The sequence below is a fragment of the Mycteria americana genome, chromosome Z (assembly GCF_035582795.1).
Source record: "Mycteria americana isolate JAX WOST 10 ecotype Jacksonville Zoo and Gardens chromosome Z, USCA_MyAme_1.0, whole genome shotgun sequence".
NCBI classification, from domain to species: domain Eukaryota; kingdom Metazoa; phylum Chordata; class Aves; order Ciconiiformes; family Ciconiidae; genus Mycteria; species Mycteria americana.
This window is the reverse complement of record NC_134396.1, coordinates 25290556-25312017: the sequence shown is the minus strand read 5'-3', so window position 1 is coordinate 25312017 and position 21462 is coordinate 25290556. Positions and strand designations below refer to the sequence as shown.

The 21462-nt window shown below is 35.3% G+C and overlaps 1 protein-coding gene across 4 annotated transcripts in view; it reads left to right on the top strand.

The window, feature by feature from the left end:
• Positions 1 to 21462, top strand: part of PTPRD (protein tyrosine phosphatase receptor type D) — a 386895-nt gene that overhangs the window by 154578 nt on the left and 210855 nt on the right. For all 4 annotated transcript variants that reach the window (XM_075526932.1, XM_075526931.1, XM_075526929.1 and 1 more), the window contains exons 3-4: positions 8679 to 8824; positions 13040 to 13181. In XM_075526932.1, coding sequence (XP_075383047.1) covers positions 8679 to 8824; positions 13040 to 13181 — 288 coding nt within the window. The remainder of the gene's footprint in view (positions 1 to 8678; positions 8825 to 13039; positions 13182 to 21462) is intronic.

Sequence of the window (21462 nt, the reverse complement as noted above, 5' to 3'; positions counted from 1 at the left end):
TTTGACGGTTTATCTTCTCTTTGAGTCAATCTTACCATTAGGTAGGTGACTTTGCTTTCACAGTCGCTAATCAGCAATCTGCCCTGTGTATAAATGGCCAAGTATGCATTTTATTGTGTTTGGATAAATAAAAAATGAGTGGAGGCTTCACTCAGTTGTTAGAGTGCCCCAATTTTATTCTTCCTAGTTTTGGTACCTGTATTTTGAGGGGTTTAATAAGTCTGAAACACCAATAAAGGCCATATCTCTAGTCATAACCTGGATACTCTCAGTCACTAGTTGAAACTCTTACCTGCAAGATCTCATTATTCTCCCTTTTCTGTTAGAGCAAAACTTCTCTCGAAAGAGATCCGCTTGCCTGGCATTTTAAGATCCACTGCTTCTGCTTTGCACATTGAAAAGGAGTGTCGGCTCTCAGTTACCAAATAATTCATATGCAGTCTGCAGACATTAAAATTTGAAAAAGAAGCAGTAGAGAGCTTTGAAGCAGAATTTCTTTTCATTAAATTAGTGAATATGACAAGGTTATGTAATGTTCCTGGGGGATGAAGTGGTGCACGTCACTAACCTTTTAGATTCAAGAGGCTTTATGCTTTTCATTTGCTCCTGGAAGGAGGCTTAATACTGGATTAACTAGCGAGTTCCTCTTTCTAACTCAGGTAGATTAAGCCCCATCCAGATTTTACATATGCCGTATGTTGGTAAATGCTGTGTATACACACAAGCTTATACCTATTTTGTTTTGTATTGTGCATTTGAACACATGTGCTGGTGTATAACTTAAAGGCATATGTGCAGTTGGGTTAAATTTATGGTGTTGGAATTCCTATAGGCATGGGAAAGAGAAAAAGAAAATTCTTGCCCTCCTGTCTAATTACTGCTTTGTGGGTACTTCATGCTATGCCTACATCTTCCGGTTTTTCACATAGGTTCTTCACACTTGTGAAAGCCTTTTTCTTTCTCCCAGTTATTATAAACTGTAAATGAGTATGGGAGGGTGTATGCGGGTGATGTTAGTTGGCAAATAAATGTCTTCGGCTGTCTGTGTTCGTTTGTATTCCTCCTATTAGCTCCTCCTCCCTCTTTAGGGCTCAGATAAAGTCTGTCTCTAAAAAAGCATACATAATCCACAATGAAATGAGCTGATACCAAGGTCTGCACAGCCTAGAGGTACAAATCAGGAATGTGCTGTTTTAACATTAGAACTTTTGGAAAATGTAACCTACCTATTCTACCTGTAAGGCCTTACTTGTAAGTATGTCATTTGATTTTGTATTTCAGGGAAGAATAAACCCAATGGTCAGCCTAGTAAACTGACACTGTGTGTTGCAGAAAATTGAAAACATAAAGATAGGCTTGACTTTTAATATTTTCCTTGAGAGATCAGGAAATTATCATCTTCTTTTGAGCTGCTTACTAAATTTGTAGGGTGGGTATGCTCTGGCTGATTGAAGGGTCAGGAACTGGAGATGACTGTTAAATTGGAAAAAAACCCAACACCACCCCCAAAAAACCAGACATTTTTTGACACAATTGTTTCTTCTGAGTGCTTTTGTTTTTAGTAGAATACAAGTAGCAGAAAGAAGGTGGGGAGATAAACCTTTTGATTATATTATAAAGATTTTATGACCATTTTTGTAGGGGCTGGGTTTTTAAGAGGATGTTGTGACACCTGTGAAGTGAAATAGCTTAGTTTCCTTCATCCAGGATTTTGGGAAACGTGTGTTTTACCTGCAAATAATTTTTGTGAACCAAATGGATCAAGGTCTTCAGCTGGAATTAGTTGGCATAGCTGGATTGCATGTAGTAGTTCAGAGATGAAAAACTGGTAATTTTCATTCACAGGGTAATAAAACTCTTCAGCTGCTCAGAGTATGACAGCATTTGAAGATTGCATTGTTGCTATTCTTCTTGCTGAAGGATGTAAAGATGATGCAGTTTTAAGATGTTTACGGTGAGAAACAGGAAAATTTCACCAGCTTGTGACTGACAGACAAGAGCCCTTAGGAAGATACCAGTTGGGAGCTTTGGGATTTCTATATGCAGATTTCATCAACACAAATTGTCATTCGTCCTTATAGAAATAAAAAGCTAATTAACTGTCTTACATAGCAAATTTGCAGGTCCACCATAAGTGCAAGTTAGAATTAAGGCAAAACAATTGCTTATAACAATGATCAGTCTAACTGTCATCACAAATTATGATTAATGAGTAAATTAGCAGTGAACCCTGTAAATGAGTGTGCTTTGAAAATTCTTTTTAATAAATAAATGAGAACAAAAATATTTTCTATTAAATATTATGGGTATATATATATAAAATAGTTGTTTTAGTATGTTAAGTCCTAGAGGAATTGTGAAAAGAATAATAACTCATGTAATTTGTAATATGTCTATACAGTATCAGGCTGAGATTACATGCAACATGTGCCTATTTGTTCATTTTTACCAGGACAGGAGCCTTCTCCAGTATTGACTGTGAACCAGTTTATGGCCTGTTTACTTAGAATATATAGCAGGTGCTGATAAGTCAGTGGGACGCAGTGAATATTGCTAAGTGGGATGTGGGGTGAATAAAGGGTATTTCGATTTTTTTTTTATTTTTCCTTTTTTTTTTCACCCCGTGTAGGAATTTTCTAAGTGTATAATTTGGTATGGGAAGAATGACTTCAGAATTTATAACTAGGAATGAGTCCAGTCTCATACCCCACTGAAACTTGATGTCACGAGACCAGTAATACATAGGGTCTCTACACTAAGTGACAGTGATTCTTGTGATGGGGTGTGTGCAGTGTCCCAAAGTGCATGGGCACCTGCCAGACCACATTGTTTACTCTGCACTCAACCTGCATTTCTGAGTGTCAGATGAAAAGGTTCCATGGGAACAGTTGTGACTGTATTATCTTCCAGCTTTTTTTGCTACAAAACAAATCTTTACAACCAAAAAGTTACTGTAATTTTTCAGGAGTCTCCTGAAACATCAGTATATGTTAATTGACAAGTAAATGGGGCATTTGAAAGAAGAATCTTAGCATGTTTAATTTTTTATGATGTCTTTGTTACTTTATTCACACTTGCTATGAAAGCTGACAAAGGATATGATAGGATATGATTTTTGGAAATTTTTATTCTGATTTTGGAAATTTTTTCATATTTCAAGCATATGATAAAGTTTAATCATAAGTTGAATTACGGTGTACTAGGAACTTCCATACACCCCAAATAGAGGGTCTAGAAACAGAAATACATTGAGGTCTGCATTCTCTATATATCTTGTCCATAGTAGGTCTGCATGCTGAGCTTGCTATACTTGAGCTGCAGATATCCCATTAGCTCTCACTTTACCTTTAAAGAAGGTGAAGTCTTATCCTCATATTCATCTCTTAATTAGAGCAGTTATGCCCGTAAAAATGTCTTTGCACAAGAATAGCTCTCAGGAGCTGTGGAAAGAAGAGTGCTGAACTACTAATTTCAAAAATATTTTGTCAGACATTTTATTTGAGTGCAGAGGAAAAGTGTTACATGTCCTCAAAGCACAGCACGAAGTATAAACAGCAAAATTAAAAGTTAGATAATTCCGTAACATGATGAAATGTGAATTAGTTAATTCCATTCACTAATTCAGAATTGTACTTAAACTTACAAAAGACAACGTGGAAGTGAAAAGAGAAGAAAGAGATGTCTTATGCTTGTGCAAAGCTATGAAAATGTTCCAATCCAAGTAAGTTATTTTAGTGTCATGTTATAAATATATTTTATGGAGGCTCAATATGCAAAAAAGGACAGCTGCTTTCTGGGTAGTGGTAAACTATTTCAGAAGTTCCTGTACCCCCTGGGGGGAGAGCTTGACTGCTTGTTGAAGCAGCAGCCTAACTTCTACGGCTTTAAACTCCTTAAAACAAACAAATTAAAGCTCAGTGTATTTAAGGTGAGCTAGCAATAAATTCCATTTTCCCTCATATATTAGAGTGTAATTTGCGGTAGTTCAATAGTTGTCACTTGAGCTTCTCAGGAGTCCCAGCAAGAAGTGCATAACAAGCAGCAGAGGGTGGGACCCTGAGGCCTTGGAAGACAAAGCTTGTGGTACTTCCGATAAGTCCAAGTTACGGAAATCTTCTGCTGTAAAATTTTTTCCTTGACAAGGTATCAACATTCAGTGTCAGCACAAATATCTGAGTAGGCACTGGTAGATAAGCAAGCTGAAACAAACAAAACTTGTGTTGTTTGCATTTAATAGCCAATATTGCTGCAATTTGGATGATGCCCACAAGATAGTTCAAGTCCAGAAATATGAGGTGCTGATTTTAACTGAATTTTACTTTTTGTTATTTTAATTACACTTCTGTTATTCTAATTGCAGCTTTATTGAAATGTGACTAAGGAGAGTTTCAAAAGTGCTGAAAGGCTGTGATACCATGTTGGTAACCTATAACATCTGATTTTTTTCGCAGATTTAATTTCACTGGAAGGTTCCCATATAGATTGTTGCTGTGCTTAATGAAGTGTGCTGCAGAGAGTTTTTGCTGAACTCTGCACTGCTGTTAAGGGAGATTGAAAATATTTGTCAGTTCTCAATCAAAATTGCCTTCATGTTAATAAGCACAACTGTGTGTGCAGTGTAATTGTGTTTGCTATCAGACTGCCTAGGCAGCTTAGGTCAGAATCAATGTCAAGAAACTGACAACATTAATTGTGGAGATAATTTGTGTCAAACCTTAATTAAAAACCTTTATAAAGATAAAAGCAACAAATACTACTTTTCATTTTGCTTCTGTTGGGTTATGATTTCACATACCCTTACACCGATGATGGTCACTTTATATGCAACGAGATGAACATGTTGACTGAATAATGAAAAGATGGATTACATAATACCTATCTGTCTCCATGGGTGGCTGGCTACTATCACCATAGTCTGAGCATCTCTCGACCATAAATGAGTTTATCCTCACAACACCTATTAAACATGCAGACACTATTATTCCTCTGGTGCAGCTGCTGAGCCTGAAGCGGGGCATTTAACTGGTTTGCCAAATTAAATTTCATTTTGTGAATGTAAAGATGAACTGCTGAAAACAGCCATTGTATGCATTAAAATGTCTGAAGTGTACAGGACTACTGTAAGTTTCCTGTTCCAGCTAGAATTATCTATGTTCTAATAATAATTTACTTTCTCTGCTATCGTATGATACCTCAAAGATAACTGTCTTACTTTCAAGATTAGGCACTGGAGAAGAGTTGCGACAAGGTTTTTTTACAGGAATGAATTACTTATGCAAAAGGAAACTTTGACCAGCCACATACGGTATTTTTTCAGCTAGATTATGGTGTAAGTGAAACACAAACGTCATCACGGTTCCTTTCTATACTGGAATGTGAAGCTTTTTTATTGATGTAGATAATATCAGTCTTTACATACAATAATGTGGTCTTTACATACAATAATGTGGTCTTTACATACAACCTTAAAACCTTGTTTTTCTTGAAAAATGTCTACAAATAGGGAATTACATAATTATGTAACAACTGCGCTTGTCTTTTGCCTTTAATGCTTCATAGCAAGTGTTGTTAGTTAACAAACAACAGCTTTACTAGTTGTCAGTCCAGAAAAAATTCATGTAGGACTGGAAAAGTACTGTTCTACTTCAGGTAGCTACGAAAGCCATGTTACGTTAGGTATTCAACCCTATTTCTGCAACTCCACGATGTAGATACAGCTCTGCAGAAGATAGTAAGCAATTTTCATAAGGAGTCATAGCAGTTATAGTGCTTTACCAGGTTTGGCCCAGTGCTAGATTAATAAATTGCCAGAAAACTGGTTCTACCTCTAACAGCAGTTAAGTTTGGTGGAAAATTTTTAATTTCATATATATTGCTATGTGCACTATTTAATAAATATCTTTGCAGTTTGCAGAGTGTTGGAGACGCAGGGGATTTTGTTTGTTTCTTTTGTGTTTAGCGGCAATGGGAAGGTAAATTGTTATATGGTGTAAATTAGTGCAAGCTCTCTTGTGTTTACCTCAGCTGCGCTAATGGAGAATTTGTCTCTGCATGTCTGATTAGGAGGGAAGGGCTTGCCCTTTATTTAGCTTTTTTTGTATTATTGTTATCATTAATGCAATATATTGCATATATAAAAGCATGCCAACCATAGATGTCATGGTGACTGGCAGTGACATAAAACCTAATAGTAGAATATGGTGGGTTTTTTTGGTTGGTTGGTTAGTTGTGGTGGTTGGTATTTTTTTTAAACTCAATTTAACATAGTTCAACACCGTCTTTGCTTATCATTTTTTGTTGCTTTTTTTTTTTTTGTTCTTTAAATATCTTCAGTTTTCCTGGTCCCAAGATAGTTAACTGAAGTGTTGCAGGAATTAATGCACAGCATGGCTCTTAAATTGAGTTGCTTTCCCTCCTTGACCCTTGTAATGCATGGCAAAACTGGCAAATTTTCCAAAACAGACCTTGTCTCTAAGGAAGTAAGTTACTTTATTGATGCTGAAATTATCAGTTGGGCAGTCACTGAATGCATGAGTGAGGCATAAATTTGGAATTTAAAAGCTGCCTATGAACTACTATACATAGTTACTCTGTGCTGATGGACTTGCCCACGCAGTGTTTTTCTTTTGTTGGTATGAGGTTCAACACTGAATTCACAAAATGTCAAAAAGAATAAAAAGAGATGGCAGCGCATCATTTTTCACTTGATGGCACACAATCACAACTTGTGCCACAGAATATCAGCATATTAGATTCAGTCATGTCTCTTTACATATCAGAGTGCTGAGTTAATACATGCATAGAAAACTATTCAAAGCTAGCAGTTTTGGTGAAACCCAGATGGTCTTCATCAGAATACATTTCTGTCTTTTCTGTGGTCCAAGCATAAAGCCTGTGCCTTGGGAAAGGATTTTTAGTTTCTTTGCTCTAAGTGTGTTTTATTTGCCATGGTTTTGGCAATTTTTTTACATCAGAGAAGTTCTTTTGTAAGTTCCCCATGGCAGCAGTTGCACACTTTTTTGCTGTGCTCAGATTTGCTGTTGCATTTGGTTTCAGGTGCATGTTCACCAGGCAAAATTAGTACAGCAGATAGTTCAAGGACCCTTGAGCATTCTGAAAAGTTGAGCAATAACAATTTTGCCTGACATGTCTATTAAAGACAAAAGCATGCAGATTTTCAGGAACATTATATTTTTACTGCATTTTTTGAAAATTACCTTTGTTACTGGTATGTTACACCTTAGGGGTAGGGTAAAAAAGACTCATTTCATTTCATAAACTTAGGAAAATCTGCATGCTGTCATATTTAATGTAGCAACGTAACATCAACATATTGAGGTTTTTTTATAATAATGGCCACATCATATTTTCTTGGCATTTTAAATTATTTCAGGATTTCTTCCAATGTTACGTACATGCATACTTGTAGTCTGCTGGATTTCTGACATTTAAATAAACATGCTGACAAGACGTATTGCCTGTGGAAAAACCAGTTCAGCAGAATAAGGGGTTAGATATCAGAAGTGAAGAGCAGCAACTTAGAAATGAAAACTAGTACAGTGCAGGTACATAACTGTCAGAACTAAGAGAGGAAAGCGAAGAAGAGTGAAGAGTTTGGGAACAAAAAGGAGCTGACTGCTGAAAGTTGAAGATGAGAGCAAAAATCAATTGCAACAGCTGCTATAGAGCAACTACATATAACAACTTAAAACTGAGAAAGACTCTATAGGAAAGACCTGGATTTTTTATCATTTATTGGCCCTAATTATTCACTTTGTATCATTCAAATCAGCATCTTAAAGTGTATTGGATCTCTCAAAATTTCTCAGCTAAGAAGGAGACTGATGTAAATATTTACAGGAACTGTTCAACATTTCTGTGCTGTGGTTAGACATAATCTCATAGATTTTTATATTAAATCTTTAGAAGTCATATGTTGTGTTGGTGTAAGTTCAAAAGTTTTGTTTCACCACAAGGCTGATAAATTAATTTTAATTATGTTGTAACAGAAATAGAAGGAAAGAGAATAATTAATTAAAATGCCTTTTCCTACTTCTAAATGATTTCTCCATTTCTCTCTCCTCTGCTGTTGTTGCAATAGTTGTATCTTTTTTTACTTCTTTCTGACAGAGTAGAATAATTTGGGAGTGAATAGGAGCTATATGTGAAACTGTGCCCAAGCATAAATCTCTCTTCTGTTACAGTCCTTTCTGCGTGGACTCCTAATACATAGTCATTTACCTCTACCACTGCAAACTTACAAATGCTTTCTCCTAAATGTCACTGATTTTAATGGCTTAAAGGTGAGAATCCTGTTTTCATGACATCCTGTGATCATAACATCAAGTCATGAATCATGATCTTATTACAGCTGATTGATGAGCTCATTTTTCCACAGAAGACAAATTGGATTTTTTATTTATAATGGTGATAAAATATAAGGTGTGATCTTGCTATTCTGATGCTATCAGATTTCTGTTTTAATATAAATTTCACTAGTAAAATCTGTAAGTACTTTCCTGACCTTTTAGTTATTTTTTTAAAGCTTTCTCTTGCAGGTGAATACTGTCACTGGAGAAACAAAACATTTCCTTCTTTTTTCATTTTGAAATCTTGACATTGCTTATTTTTTATGTTTACCACTTAGATTAATTTTGTTACATTTTTGTTTGTTTCAGCACCACCAAAGTTTACAAGAACTCCCGTTGACCAGACGGGGGTTTCGGGAGGAGTCGCCTCATTCATCTGTCAAGCCACAGGAGATCCAAGACCTAAAATTGTCTGGAACAAAAAGGGAAAGAAAGTCAGCAATCAGAGATTTGAGGTATTAGGTCCATTGTTCTGTTCCTCTGAAAAACATTAATTCCAGCCTCGTTTCTAATTCCAATATGTGTGCTTTATTATCAGTGATTAAGCAAAATAGCTATGACTATTGGGGATAATTTAGTGGGAGCAGTCTCATGAAGTTTTTATTTTGCAAACTCGTTATGCATAGCACTGTTAAAGAGATAACTGCTACTGCTGTTTTCTAAACTAGCGTGATCTAACTGGGGAGCCTTGAAGTGCTTCTGTTCAGCCTGCTATCTTTTCCATGAAGGAGATGGGGGAAAATTATTTGAGCAGTGATTGCTGTCTCCAGAGAGCAAGCCACCTCCTGTTGTGACAGTGTGCATCGAACAGACCTAGCTGCTACTGTTTCTGCTACCACAATTGCTTACCACTGTTGCAGAGAGAGATGAAAGGGACATTGTAGTTCCTGCTGCTGAAGAGGAAATGTAAAACTTGTTTGCTTTTGATTCTTTTCTCAACAATAACCTAGGAAAAGGCTTTAGAGAAAGCTGTTTCCTCTCTCTCCACAACCCTCAATTAAAGGAAACAGTGAAGATAATCTGTTCAAAGGGTACTGGTTATTTGGGGGAAATACGACAACAATTATTATTCCCTCTTTTAGTGGCAGGAACAATTAATATCAAATATGGATTGACCCTTAACATGAAGAAAAAACTCAGAAAATGGGAGAAGGCTTGTAGAATGGATACCAAAACTGGCACTACGAGTGTATAATTTTCACTGTGTCACTTCACTATTTTCAATGTTAAACAAGAGACTTCTGCATTAAGAAAACAAGTGTTTGGAAGATGACTAATTTGTATATAAAACAGTTTTAACATGCATTTTATGAGGAAATTATCTAAGATATACCTATTAAAATTTACTGAAGTATTCTGTGTGAATTTTTAGTAGTATTTGGGAAGATTGCTTGCCCTGGCTTTCAGGTTAGATTTACGTCAGCAGGAAAGAATTGCATTTCTTGTACAAATAAATCATTTTTATTCCTTTTTTGTTCAAAAAATATTTAAAGGCATTGGAATTTGTTCATTAACCAATATAATTCTTTGCTTGTATATTTACTACAATATGAGAAATAAAAGCATGCATGTGACCTCCTAGTGCCAAGAACTGTTTGCACTTTTCAGAGCATATGCAGAGCTGTAATTGGCTAGAGGGATTAACATAGAAATTTTATTATAAACTCCATACAATTTATCCCCTTCTGGTCACAAAATTTTCACTTCAGGTGAGTTCTAAGCAGTGAAAGATTGGGCATGTACATGTTTACTGTGTTGATTCAGTTTTATTTTGCAATATGTCATGGTTTACTTGCTTCATATATTGTTTTCTATGTACCTATGTACCTGTTTTTAGGGAGAATAAGCAAAAATAAAACAGGTTTATTTCCATAAAAAATATTTGAATGAACCTATAAAAAAAAAATTTAAAATGTTTTAAAAATGCCGTTAGTGAACTGTTGAACAAGCTGTATAGACAAGTAAGATGGAATGTAATTCAAGAAATAGAAAACACCAAGTATATTATAATTTTGATTATAACCACTGAGTAGAGTAGTTATAAAGTGTGCAGAACACATCAATTTTTTAAGCATTTCATTCATGTCCAAAGTAAGGCCATTAATTCATGCTATAGAATCTCTAAATAAGAACAGAACAGTAGAAATGAGATTCAGAAAAGACACATGGAACATTTGGGAAACAAGAAACATCTGAGATTGTCAGCTGCTCCAATAAGAGAAAAATTACTTGGGCTTTTTTTCCTCTTCTTTCACATTAATATTTTGTATATTTCTCTGAGCTTGATTACTTAGTAATACAGACATGAAAATGTTTTACCTGTCCTCCTGTCTTCATAGAAGCCTAGTAAATACATCTGGAAAGGACTTCAGTGGACCACCTAATCCATATGCTTTCCCAGGGATGCTGGGGGTTACTTCCCCCCCCACAATAAACTTGGACGGCCTCCTACAGTGTTCCATGAACCTTGCCATGTTTTTTTTTCCTCATGTGGAACCAAACTTTTTTGCTGGAACTTGATGTACATAGCTATTGTCTTATCTAGCAACGGGGGAACAAATAGTTTATTCCCTCTCTCTTGGCAGTGGTCTGTTTATGTATTTGAAGATTATTATCTTTGAATGTGGAATGGTCTTGCTCACAGGCTAATTCTCACAACTGAGTGAGAATAGTGGTGAAAGCTATACATTATTTCTGAAATTAAAGGCTACAATAAGACCTTGTGGGACTTTGCTATTAATCGTTCATCTTTTATTTATATTGCAGGTATGTACTATGAATGAACATGATACAGGAGGATTCTTTTTTCTCCTCTTGCTTCAAATCAGTTCCAATAATATGAATTAGAAAAATCTACTTTAAGTTACTAAGAAGTCTTTCTCAGAGGAACTTAAAGAGAAACAGAGAAGGGGAAAAAACCAAGTTTAAAAAATTGCACCATTCTACCCTGTGTCATGAGGCTGGTTTTATTCAAAAGTCCATGTTTTTTTTTAAAAAAAATCTCATTCAGTAGATGGGGGAACGGGAGGAATTAATAGTCTGTGATATGCAAGAAAGGAGAGAACTCATCACAGGAAAAGTAAATCCATTTTATGATACATATTTTGGAGACACCAGACTTGAAACTTAAGCTCTGCAATATTTGCCCAACCCGATCTGCTGCAATTGTTTTTATTGGCCATCCAGCTAGGATTGTTCAGCATCCAGATTTAAACAATAACAATTATTCTTTTTAAGTGTAACGATTGTGATTATTTGGGTCCCGTGCTTTCATTTTTTATCTACAAATTGTTAGTCTGTCTGCTTTAAGATTGTGAAATTTTCCTTTCCCTCATAAATGTCAGTTTATCAAGAATTCTAGTTATTCTTTTGTTTGTGCTAAGATCAGATGGAGAGTTTGTGTTGTCTAGATTTGTTTAGGACAATGGCTTTACTTAAAGAACAAGGAAAAGTAATACAGCCTGTGCGCTATCAAACCAATTTCTTCTCAGAAAAAAACAGTTTTTATCTTATTTCCACTTAGACCTCTTCCCCTGCTAAGAAGAAACTGAGCAATTCCTACAATGAAAATGGGAAGATAATGGGCCTATAACCATAGTTCCCAACCCTGTACTTTATTTGTCTCTTACTCTCAATGAGTATAGAGATCTAGTAGATTACTTGTGTGTAAATTAGACATACAGACACAAACATATGTGCAAATAGGCATATATGTAAATTGTTTTGTGCATGTATGTATAGATTATGGCCAAATATGAATTATTTTGTAAAAAAAAAAAAAATTAATTGTGACTGTCCTTTCTTGATAATGCCATTTACCTGATGGTAATGCTAACATATATTATTGACAAATAATTTTTTTACAGAGTAGATTAAATAGATTAATATTATTACTTAATTATTAGGAAGGCTTTTCTAATGCCTGGAGTGCTGCAGTACTCATCAATATCTGATGTGATTCTGACTGCAGAACAAGAAGGAAATAAGAGCCATTCAATTAATTCTTCCTCATGTGAAAATGAATCTTTCTTGTGTAAATATTGCAATTTAAAAACGAAATCTTAATGTTTACCCTTATTATTTAGTCTCTTAACTGGTTACATGTTTTCTAATACATTGTTGGATAAATTTACTCACGTTCTGCGGGTTAAATGCATAGCTAAACTGAGTAGTCCTGTCTTGTTCAGAAATTGCTGACCCTTTTTCACTTTGGAGCTAAATGAATGAGTGAACTCTACTCTGTGAGTAAAGTGGGAATATAGCCTGCAGCAATTAAAATGAATGTAACTAGCATTTGAAGGTACAGTACTTAACCTAAGAGAATGGAGACAGATTGGTGGTGAACTTCAGGATAAAAGAGCATTAAGTTACAGAATCCTTTCTTACAGCCCTTGTTAGCTGGGGGGGGTGTTGTTGTTTGTTTTTCATCCTGTCTTTTTTGAAACTATCTTAGAGTTGCCATTGAATACTCACTGAACAGCAATGTATGTTAGAAGGCATTGACACTTAAACATTTTCCCATCTGTGTGGAATTTGCTCTGGTATGTGTGTTTGAAAAATGAACCTGGATTTGATGACATGAATACCAACAGGTCATTGTTCATGAACAGATTAACTGAGGGATAGGCATTTGTAACAACATCTGTGACAGCTTTTGTTTCCTTCTATAGGTAATAGAGTTTGATGATGGATCTGGATCAGTTCTCAGAATACAACCACTGCGCACGCCACGAGATGAAGCTATTTATGAATGTGTGGCTTCCAATAGTGTTGGCGAAATAAGTGTGTCCACGAGACTCACAGTTTTACGTGGTAAGTTCTTTCTAAACATAACTAATTTAATTCCTAGAGCTGAAAGTGCTATGTTGTTGTAAAGAGAGGTTTCTCTCCGGGAAAGTTAAGTACAGTTCTTTTCAAACGGTCATTATTATAGTCCCGATGCTGTTAAATACAAACTTTTTCACATAATACTTGAATATCGTGTTTCTGATTTTTGACCATAAAATGGTAACGTGAATATGCAGGGTATGACAGATTAGAATGAAGAAGTAAGAAATAAGTGAAATGGAAGTGCGGTGCACACCAGGTTATTATATCAAGTATTAATCAAAACCCAATGCTTTATGAATGCATTTGATTTACATTTTAGTGCTGCCCTGGGTAGCTTAGCTTTGTGTGATCAGCATTTACACAGATATTTGCCCAATTAACAGTGACCTTGAGAAGTTGCATAAAGGGTTTTTAGTTGAAGTTAAGCTGCTACAAGATTTTCCACCCAAGATACAACACATAAAAAAAGGGAGGGCTTCTTCCATTTCAAATACGGAAATGGTCACCTGACTTGTATTCTTACTTCAGCAAGAAGTTTTTGAAGACAGTAAAGGAAAAAAATCTATTTTTTCAACTATACTTCAGGAGTGAGGATATGAATATACTGCTAAGTCTACTGTCTAGATAATACTCAGAGGAGTAAATGCGAGTTGTCAAATGACCTGAACATTTCATTCTGTCACCTGGGGATGAATGGAAGCTGGATTTGGAGACACTTCATGAAATACCATACTCTCCAGTTTGCAGGGTTGCTTTTATGACTGAAGATTACTGTCTTGTATTGTGATATTACATGGCATTACTTGATCTGCAGAATTAACTGCAGGGGGCCTGTTTATAGGAATTGAAGATGATTAGTCAGCTTTACAGAATTTAGAAGAAAATTTGTAAAATGTATGATTTAAATAATTTTTTTTGATCCTTCCATCCCAACAAATGTAGGGTGACAAGGAGGTTTCTTTTCTCTTATTCTTCCCTGAAGTTGGATTTTTATTCAAAAAAAGAAAAATAAATTATTTATTGCTATACTTTAATTAGCTATTTTAATCTGTACGGACAGTCCTGGCATTACTGTTGGAGTCAACTAACAACACTATGTACATATATAAGAAGTAATAACACTAAGTACATACATATTTTTTTCCTAGAGGTAGTCTGGTGTGAGCAAACCTTTTTAATGTTTAAAGTTCTTATCTCTAATGCCATGATTGTTCCTTCTGTTATCTTTTAAAAATTCTTCCCAGAATTTAAAAAATTCTTCTAGCCAATGAAAATGGGAAGACTGATAGTTAGGTTCATGTTTTAACAGCACCATGGACCTGTTATTATCTCCCTAAGATAAGGTTTTCCCTTTATTAACTGATAGAAACATTTTTTATGCACAGCTTCCACGTTGTTGAAAATGGACAAAAAATGACATTTTCATACTTCATTAAAAGTTTTGTAAATTAAAGGGAGATGGGAAAAGGGACGATAGGGAACAAAAAGCAAAAAACAATGTGAAAACGCAGGTGGAAGAAGTATTCTTTGTCTTCAGAGTTTCTTGATGTGTATTTACAACACACTCTGGTCTTGAAACATGCGTGCATGTGTTTTGAAAGATACTGTTCTAAACCAACCAAAGTTCTCATTTTGGGGTTTGTAGAGAAGAAGCAACAGCCCGCATCTCTCTACTGAGGGCCATAGTGGTTGAAAAAGGCAGAAGAGTTGTCTGAGTGTCAAAACTGACTGACTGTAAAATATTATGTTTCTTTGCTTGTCCTATTGATCATTTAATCAATTTCTTGTAAGGCATATATGGCTCTGCTGCCTATTTCTTACTCAAATAGCTCAATGCTACTTCAGACAACCTTAGCATCAGATCCTGTTTTAAAAACCATGCATACTGATATGCATGTGCAAATGCCTGATGAACAAAAAATGTATGTTATTAGTTATGAAGTTTAAAATTAGATCAATTTAAATTTTAAATATTAATTAAAAATTAATTGTCTAATTACAGAAATATGAAAGATTGTGCGTTGTTTCCAGCCATAATACGTATCGCTTTTGCAACTGCTGGAATATACTTTGGCCCCAGCAATAGATTTATGGATTTAATCTGAAACTGGGAGATATGAGAACTCATGAACATACTGGGACTGTAGGTTTAGATAAAGGGGTGACATCAGAGAAAGCAAGGACCATGCAGAGTAACAGGGCATTGTAAGGAAATTTTGGCAGGGTTAAAATTTTGAAGTGCTCTAAGTACAATGACTTCCTATATTGCTTTCCAAGACAAAGGATAGTTCAGTCCTAAGGGCATTATCATTAAAGTGGAAGATAAGTAATTCTATTATTAGCTTCTACTTTGCAAACTTACACAAATCTTCATTTTGTACAGTCTGCAAAAGTAGCCTTGTGGAAAACACTCAATCTGATTATGCCTTTGTGGGAAAGAGTGCCTCTGTGCCTCACATAGCTGCTCTAGGTATAAATATATATCATAGATGTGAACAGGAATTAAGAGACATAATCAAATGCAAAACAGAATGGAGTGAGTTGGGCCTGTGGTCCACTTAGGCTTTACTCATCCCTGGGGCATGTGTGTGACTCTGGACTGCAGAAGATACACACATAACTTTCATATGTTCTTAAAATCTTTCAATAATGGTGCTATCACAGACCCAACTTGGCATTTGTGTCTCTTGCAAGAGGGCACCCTGGGGACGAAGTCAGAGTTTACCCACAATCAAACCCACAAGTATTGCAACCCTAATATGGGATGTTGGTGAAATCAGGATGCTCCCAGGAGTTGACCTACCTATATTCATTTTTGTTCATTCGTTTATTTGTTTCACTAAATCCAGTTTCACTGCTACAAATCTTTTGCACAGCACAGAACAGCAACATTTTTGCCACTATATCCGTATTTTTAGAACCAAACTTGTCAGTTTTTCTGTCTGTGGCAGTATAGAGTAACACTAGTTCTATGCACTACAGGTTTTACCCTGTTTCATTAGGTTCTTACACTATGACCAATCTGTAGTACTTGGGTCTCTAAGAACTATGAATATAAATGAAGTCTTTAGCTTCTGGGTTTGAAACTTCACAAGGTGAGAAGGAAAAAGGGCAGAAAAGGCAGCTACAGGTGATAACATTTTGAGGCCTTAACAGATACAAAGTATTGGGCCTTTTTTCTATTACCAGAGTAAATCAGGAAACGTTCCAGGCTAAACTTTTACTTGTGAGGCTGAATATTGTGACAGTCTGGACCAAGAGTGAATGTCTGAGATAAATGGAAACTGCTTTTGATTTTCTGTATGTAAAGGAGGCAGCTGTTTTCCAGGGCAGATTCACCCACATGAAAATGATGAATCTGAAGGGAAACAAAGCTTGTAAGAAGTCTGGAAGTCTCCTTCCAGACAAGAGGAGCTGATGCTATTTATTTTGGAGCTCTTTGTTTTGAAAATTTGTACTAAGAACCATATGAGTAGAACAGTGCTTTGATTCTTTAATTCAAAATTATAAGTGTTCAATAGGCAATGAAAGACAATAAAGTGTAGGATCTTCCCATACTCTGCAGACATCAGAGATGGAATAGCTTTCCTTTTATTGTCCATTAATTTCTTGTTAAAGCCACGTAACTGTTTTTTGGTCTTGCAAATGGTGGATAACAGACATTTTTCATGGCTATAGGACAAGGATTCTGGCGTCATATGCAAGTGTATAAATCATTCAGGAAGGAGGAAATGACGTGTCTCCTTCTAGTAGAGAAATGAGCAACAATTCCATGCCATTAATTTTAAGGAATCCTGCTTTTCATTTTTTAAATTATTTTTTTATTATTATTCCTTGATTAAGTTCTTCCAAGAGTATAAGGACCTCAAAAAGCGTAGGTTCACCTGCCTCCTGAGAAGGTATATGATTGCAGCACAGAAGGGTGTGGTTTTAAGCAAGGATGGAGAAGGTCCAGTAGAGCAGAATACCTAAGTACATTCTACTGTCACTGCTCTTTGCTTTGTTTTCTTTGCTGTCTGGGAAATAAAGAGAGAGACTACACAGGACACTTAAGCAGAAGGCAGTTTGTTTTCTCAGCCCACAATTTTCTCTATTATTGTTGATCATACTGTACATTATAAAAATATTGACACATAGCATCTTTGTAGGACAAGCACTGTATAAGGATGGAAGAATTAAAATAAAATTTCTGTGGGAAGTGCCTAGGGCAGTTATTCCTTTTTATGCTTTTTAGAAACTGATTGATTTAATGTCACAGTCATTGCTACATAAAATAAAAAGTGCAATATTTACTGAACAGTGTTTCCCTGTCCATTGATACACACAGAGATTGAGATTGAGATAACTGAGAGAGATGATTTTTATTAGACTCTCAGAAGTGCAGAACATTTCCACACTTTAAAAAAACAAACAAAAAAACCCCAAAAAACAGAGATTATGAATCCAAGGTGCTACCTTTTTGGTTTCTGCTGCTAGCAATAGATTCAAGATTCAATGATAATAGAAGCTCATGTCTGTATTTTCACTGTACCCAGTAGTACTGAAATGAGAAGAAACTATTTTGAAGTAATCTGTCATTTGGGACAGCTATCTTTGAGGGCATGGAAATTAGACAAATGGAGTGGCACAGCTACAATGTTGGAAAATGTGCTGTGGGATATCTCTCATTTCTAGACAAATGGGAGGAAGGACTGTACATATTCTGGGTATTAGCTGCATGGTAGGAGAAATTTGCCGTGTTCCAACTGGAGCTGTATAAACGATGCATACCAGTGTTTATCTGACTGAACAGTTTGCTATATAGTCACAGTGATTATTGCCAGGGGGCTGCTAGTAGGACAGGCTTTTGAAAGTGGAATGAATAGAAAAAAGGGAAGCAAGAAAACACCTGTGGGAGAACTTCATACACTGGAAAGACATTTATCTCAAACATATATTGCATGAGAAGACTTTTGAAGAGCCAAAGCAGTATCTTTCCCTCAAACTTCCTGAACTTTCAGTGATCATGCTATATGTAGCACCTTGTGACCAGAATTAGCATGTTCATTACACTCTTATTTTTATTATGCCTCTTTTTGAAGAGGAACACTGTTGTTCCTGCTGTGAAAATGGTACTTTGCAGTTTATGTTGTAAAGTCTTTCCTGGGGAGCTGTGCAAGGAAGATTAAGGAACAAAACACAGCTGCTTGACAGTCACACAGAAGGATTTTGTGAAATAGTGAAACAAAAGGCGAGATAGCCAATACAACTTAAGCTTAAAAGAAACCCCTACAGGCAGTTGTAGAATGGCATGCAGATTTCTTGAAATGGCTTACAAAGTAGTACAGCATTAAAAATATTTAGCTGTAATGTTAGAAACTATTTTGAAATTTTTTCTTTGGGTATGTGAATGTATGTTGGGCAAATAAAACATTTGCCTTGCATGCAGTATAAATTGAAATAGTTAATGAATTATTGATCTTTATAAAAATGGGGTGGTGAGATTTAACCACTAGCCAGAACAGGATACAAAAGAATAATTTTGTGAAATACATGGTCCTTTTTTTAAGTTCCTTTATAGTGCAGGCATATATGTGGTAACTAATGTTAATGGTTTAGAAAATACTGCACCTTATAAATTCTGCAGCAATCAGTAAACATGTAAGGGTCTATTACTGTAAATATATGATGCAGGGTATTGAGTTCAACTTCTAGGAATATACACTTGATCTTACTAATTTAACAGTTATCTATTGTTGACTTTTGTGTAGTTCTTTAAAAAGCTATGTTTGTAGTCGTTTAAAATGAATGAAAATGATTGAATAACTGCGATAAGTATTGTAAGATGTTTCTGGCAAGTGCCTCACCTCATGTTTTTTTATAGTTAATACTTTTTTATATTTCCACTCATGTCCCTAGATGCAAAATTTATGAAATATATTTTTCTCCTCAATCAGTGAATATTTTGGTTACACTTTTTTTTCTTAGTTTTAAATGTAAAAATTTTCCTTTTTCTTGCACGCTATTTTATTATAAAGAACCTGCTACAGTAATCATAAATTTAAAGCTGTATGTTAGAAAGCCTCTTCCAAAAAGTAGAGCAGTCACTTCAAAAAAAAGAATGAAACAGCAATCCCAAATTTCTTGATTGTCAGTGTAAATTCCTATAGCCAAGACTTTCAGAGATTAGTTACTTTGGAAAATCAAGAGTAGGCTGCTCAACTTACAAGACCTTTTAAGATGTCTTAAGAAGGTATCCATAGTAATCAGATTTTTTTGAGACATCTGTCCTAACTTTATTCCCCACAAACAATGTTTTTTATTCATGAAGTTTCTTTCAACTCTTTGTTGTCCTTCGTATTCTTTTAACATGATTGAATGTTCAGTTGTATTTGCTCAATGAGCATACATGGAGAAAGTTTTCCTGCTGCCAGCCAGTAATACCAGCTACCATTATGACTTTGTAAAGGTTTATTTTTCTTCCTTCTATTCCTCACTGAATTTCATATGTTAGTGAATTTCATCCAGCCAAGTTTCTGTTTTACATACAATGCTATAAAATTATCCAGTTCAGTTTCACATATTAGTACATGTGCATAGGATCAATTTTAGTTTTTGAAATATTAGCAGTAGTAGAAAATTATTTATGACTGACATTTATAGGGCACTATGGATGGTCCTAAGAGATAAGCATTGGCTTGAAATCAGTAAGCTGGCTAGGCTATATCATATTTGTTCTTATTATATATCTATGAAAGACAAGAAACTTGTGGTTCATAGATAGATGTCTGACAGTTGTTGTGATCTAAGAAGAGGAATTGAAATAATACCGGACAAAAGCAGAGCAGTTCTATTTAGCTTGAAAGAATTCTTCACTGGACAGTTTTGGCAAAGAATGTACACCTGTTAAATACTTTCAGGCAACAGCTCAGACTAATTTTAGCATAACCCCCATTTGGGTATTCCCATTCTAGTATCTAACGACTGTATATAGTGTTATAGGCATTTTTGATAACAAGAGGAATAAGTATATGCTGGCCACTTGGAAAATACAAACTAAGCCATCCTGAGTAGATCAATTTTAAAACACATTTGTTTTATACTTTTTTCCCACTCATTGGTACCTATGATGATTCAGTCCCTTTTCCCACACTGTCATCCCCAAATCATCAGAAATCTGTCAGAAACAAGTGACAATGTGAACAATGAAAAAGGAATTAGTAGGGGGAAGAGGAGTATTTCTTCTGCCAGTCTGTCCTTGCAGAACCAGTATCAGCTGATGTAAGCATAGAATTAAAACGAAATTTCCTAACTCTAAAGAGCCATGACCTGCTATATACAATAGGTTACCATTTTGATCTGGTTCCTCAAAGACTGACACAGATATAAGCAGCACACAGATATGATGTTACAAGTGATCTTTACAAGAAAAGGCAGAGCATTAACTCTGTGTACAACTGCTAGCTGTTCTGAATAAGGATAGTTTTTTTGAATTCTGTGCTATAATTTTGATATTTTGCAGCGCTACGTGTCTATGTACATACATAAAAAATCTGACTTTTTCTAGTTGCTGCTTGGATGTAAGGTAATTCAATTTAAATCTGTCATTCAAATTTGCATTGTGTTATTTTTTTTTATCAATTTGTAAAATGGTGGGCCATTTTTCTATTTTAATTGATACAAAAAAATAAGTACAAAATAGTTTTTCTTACACCAAGAGTTTTTAGAATGCAATCGCTTTTCCTGGGATTAGTTGTTATGCATACATTTAAGGCCCTTGGCCTTGTGTAGAGCCCTATTGGTTCAGTATTGGTTCAGATTATGCAAGCTTTCATTGTTCAGTGGCCTAAAACCACTGTCTCAATTGAAGCCAATGACTTAATGAAAACCAATGCAATTAATCAAATGCCATGTTTCCTGTTGTTGTTGTAATCTGTGGCCTCAATTCTGCATGCAATTTATCTATCTGTATGTCCACTCACTTAACAAACTCTTACAATATTAATTAGCAATGTAATTGTCATTACTGCACAACATGAAAGTAAAATTGACAGCAGAATTCTAGGGAATTTTTTCATGTCAATATTTCATATTGATTAAAAAAAAAGTATTGTAATTCTAGAGATTATCTGTTTGAGAAGATGATATGATTAGTTGCTCAACTGCTGACAATGTCAGAGTATCTGTAAGGCACCCAGTGGTATTAGCAGCTTGACAGTTTCAATTTAATTGTTATCACAGCAAATATTCATATAAGATGCCTAATATAGCATAAGAAAACCAA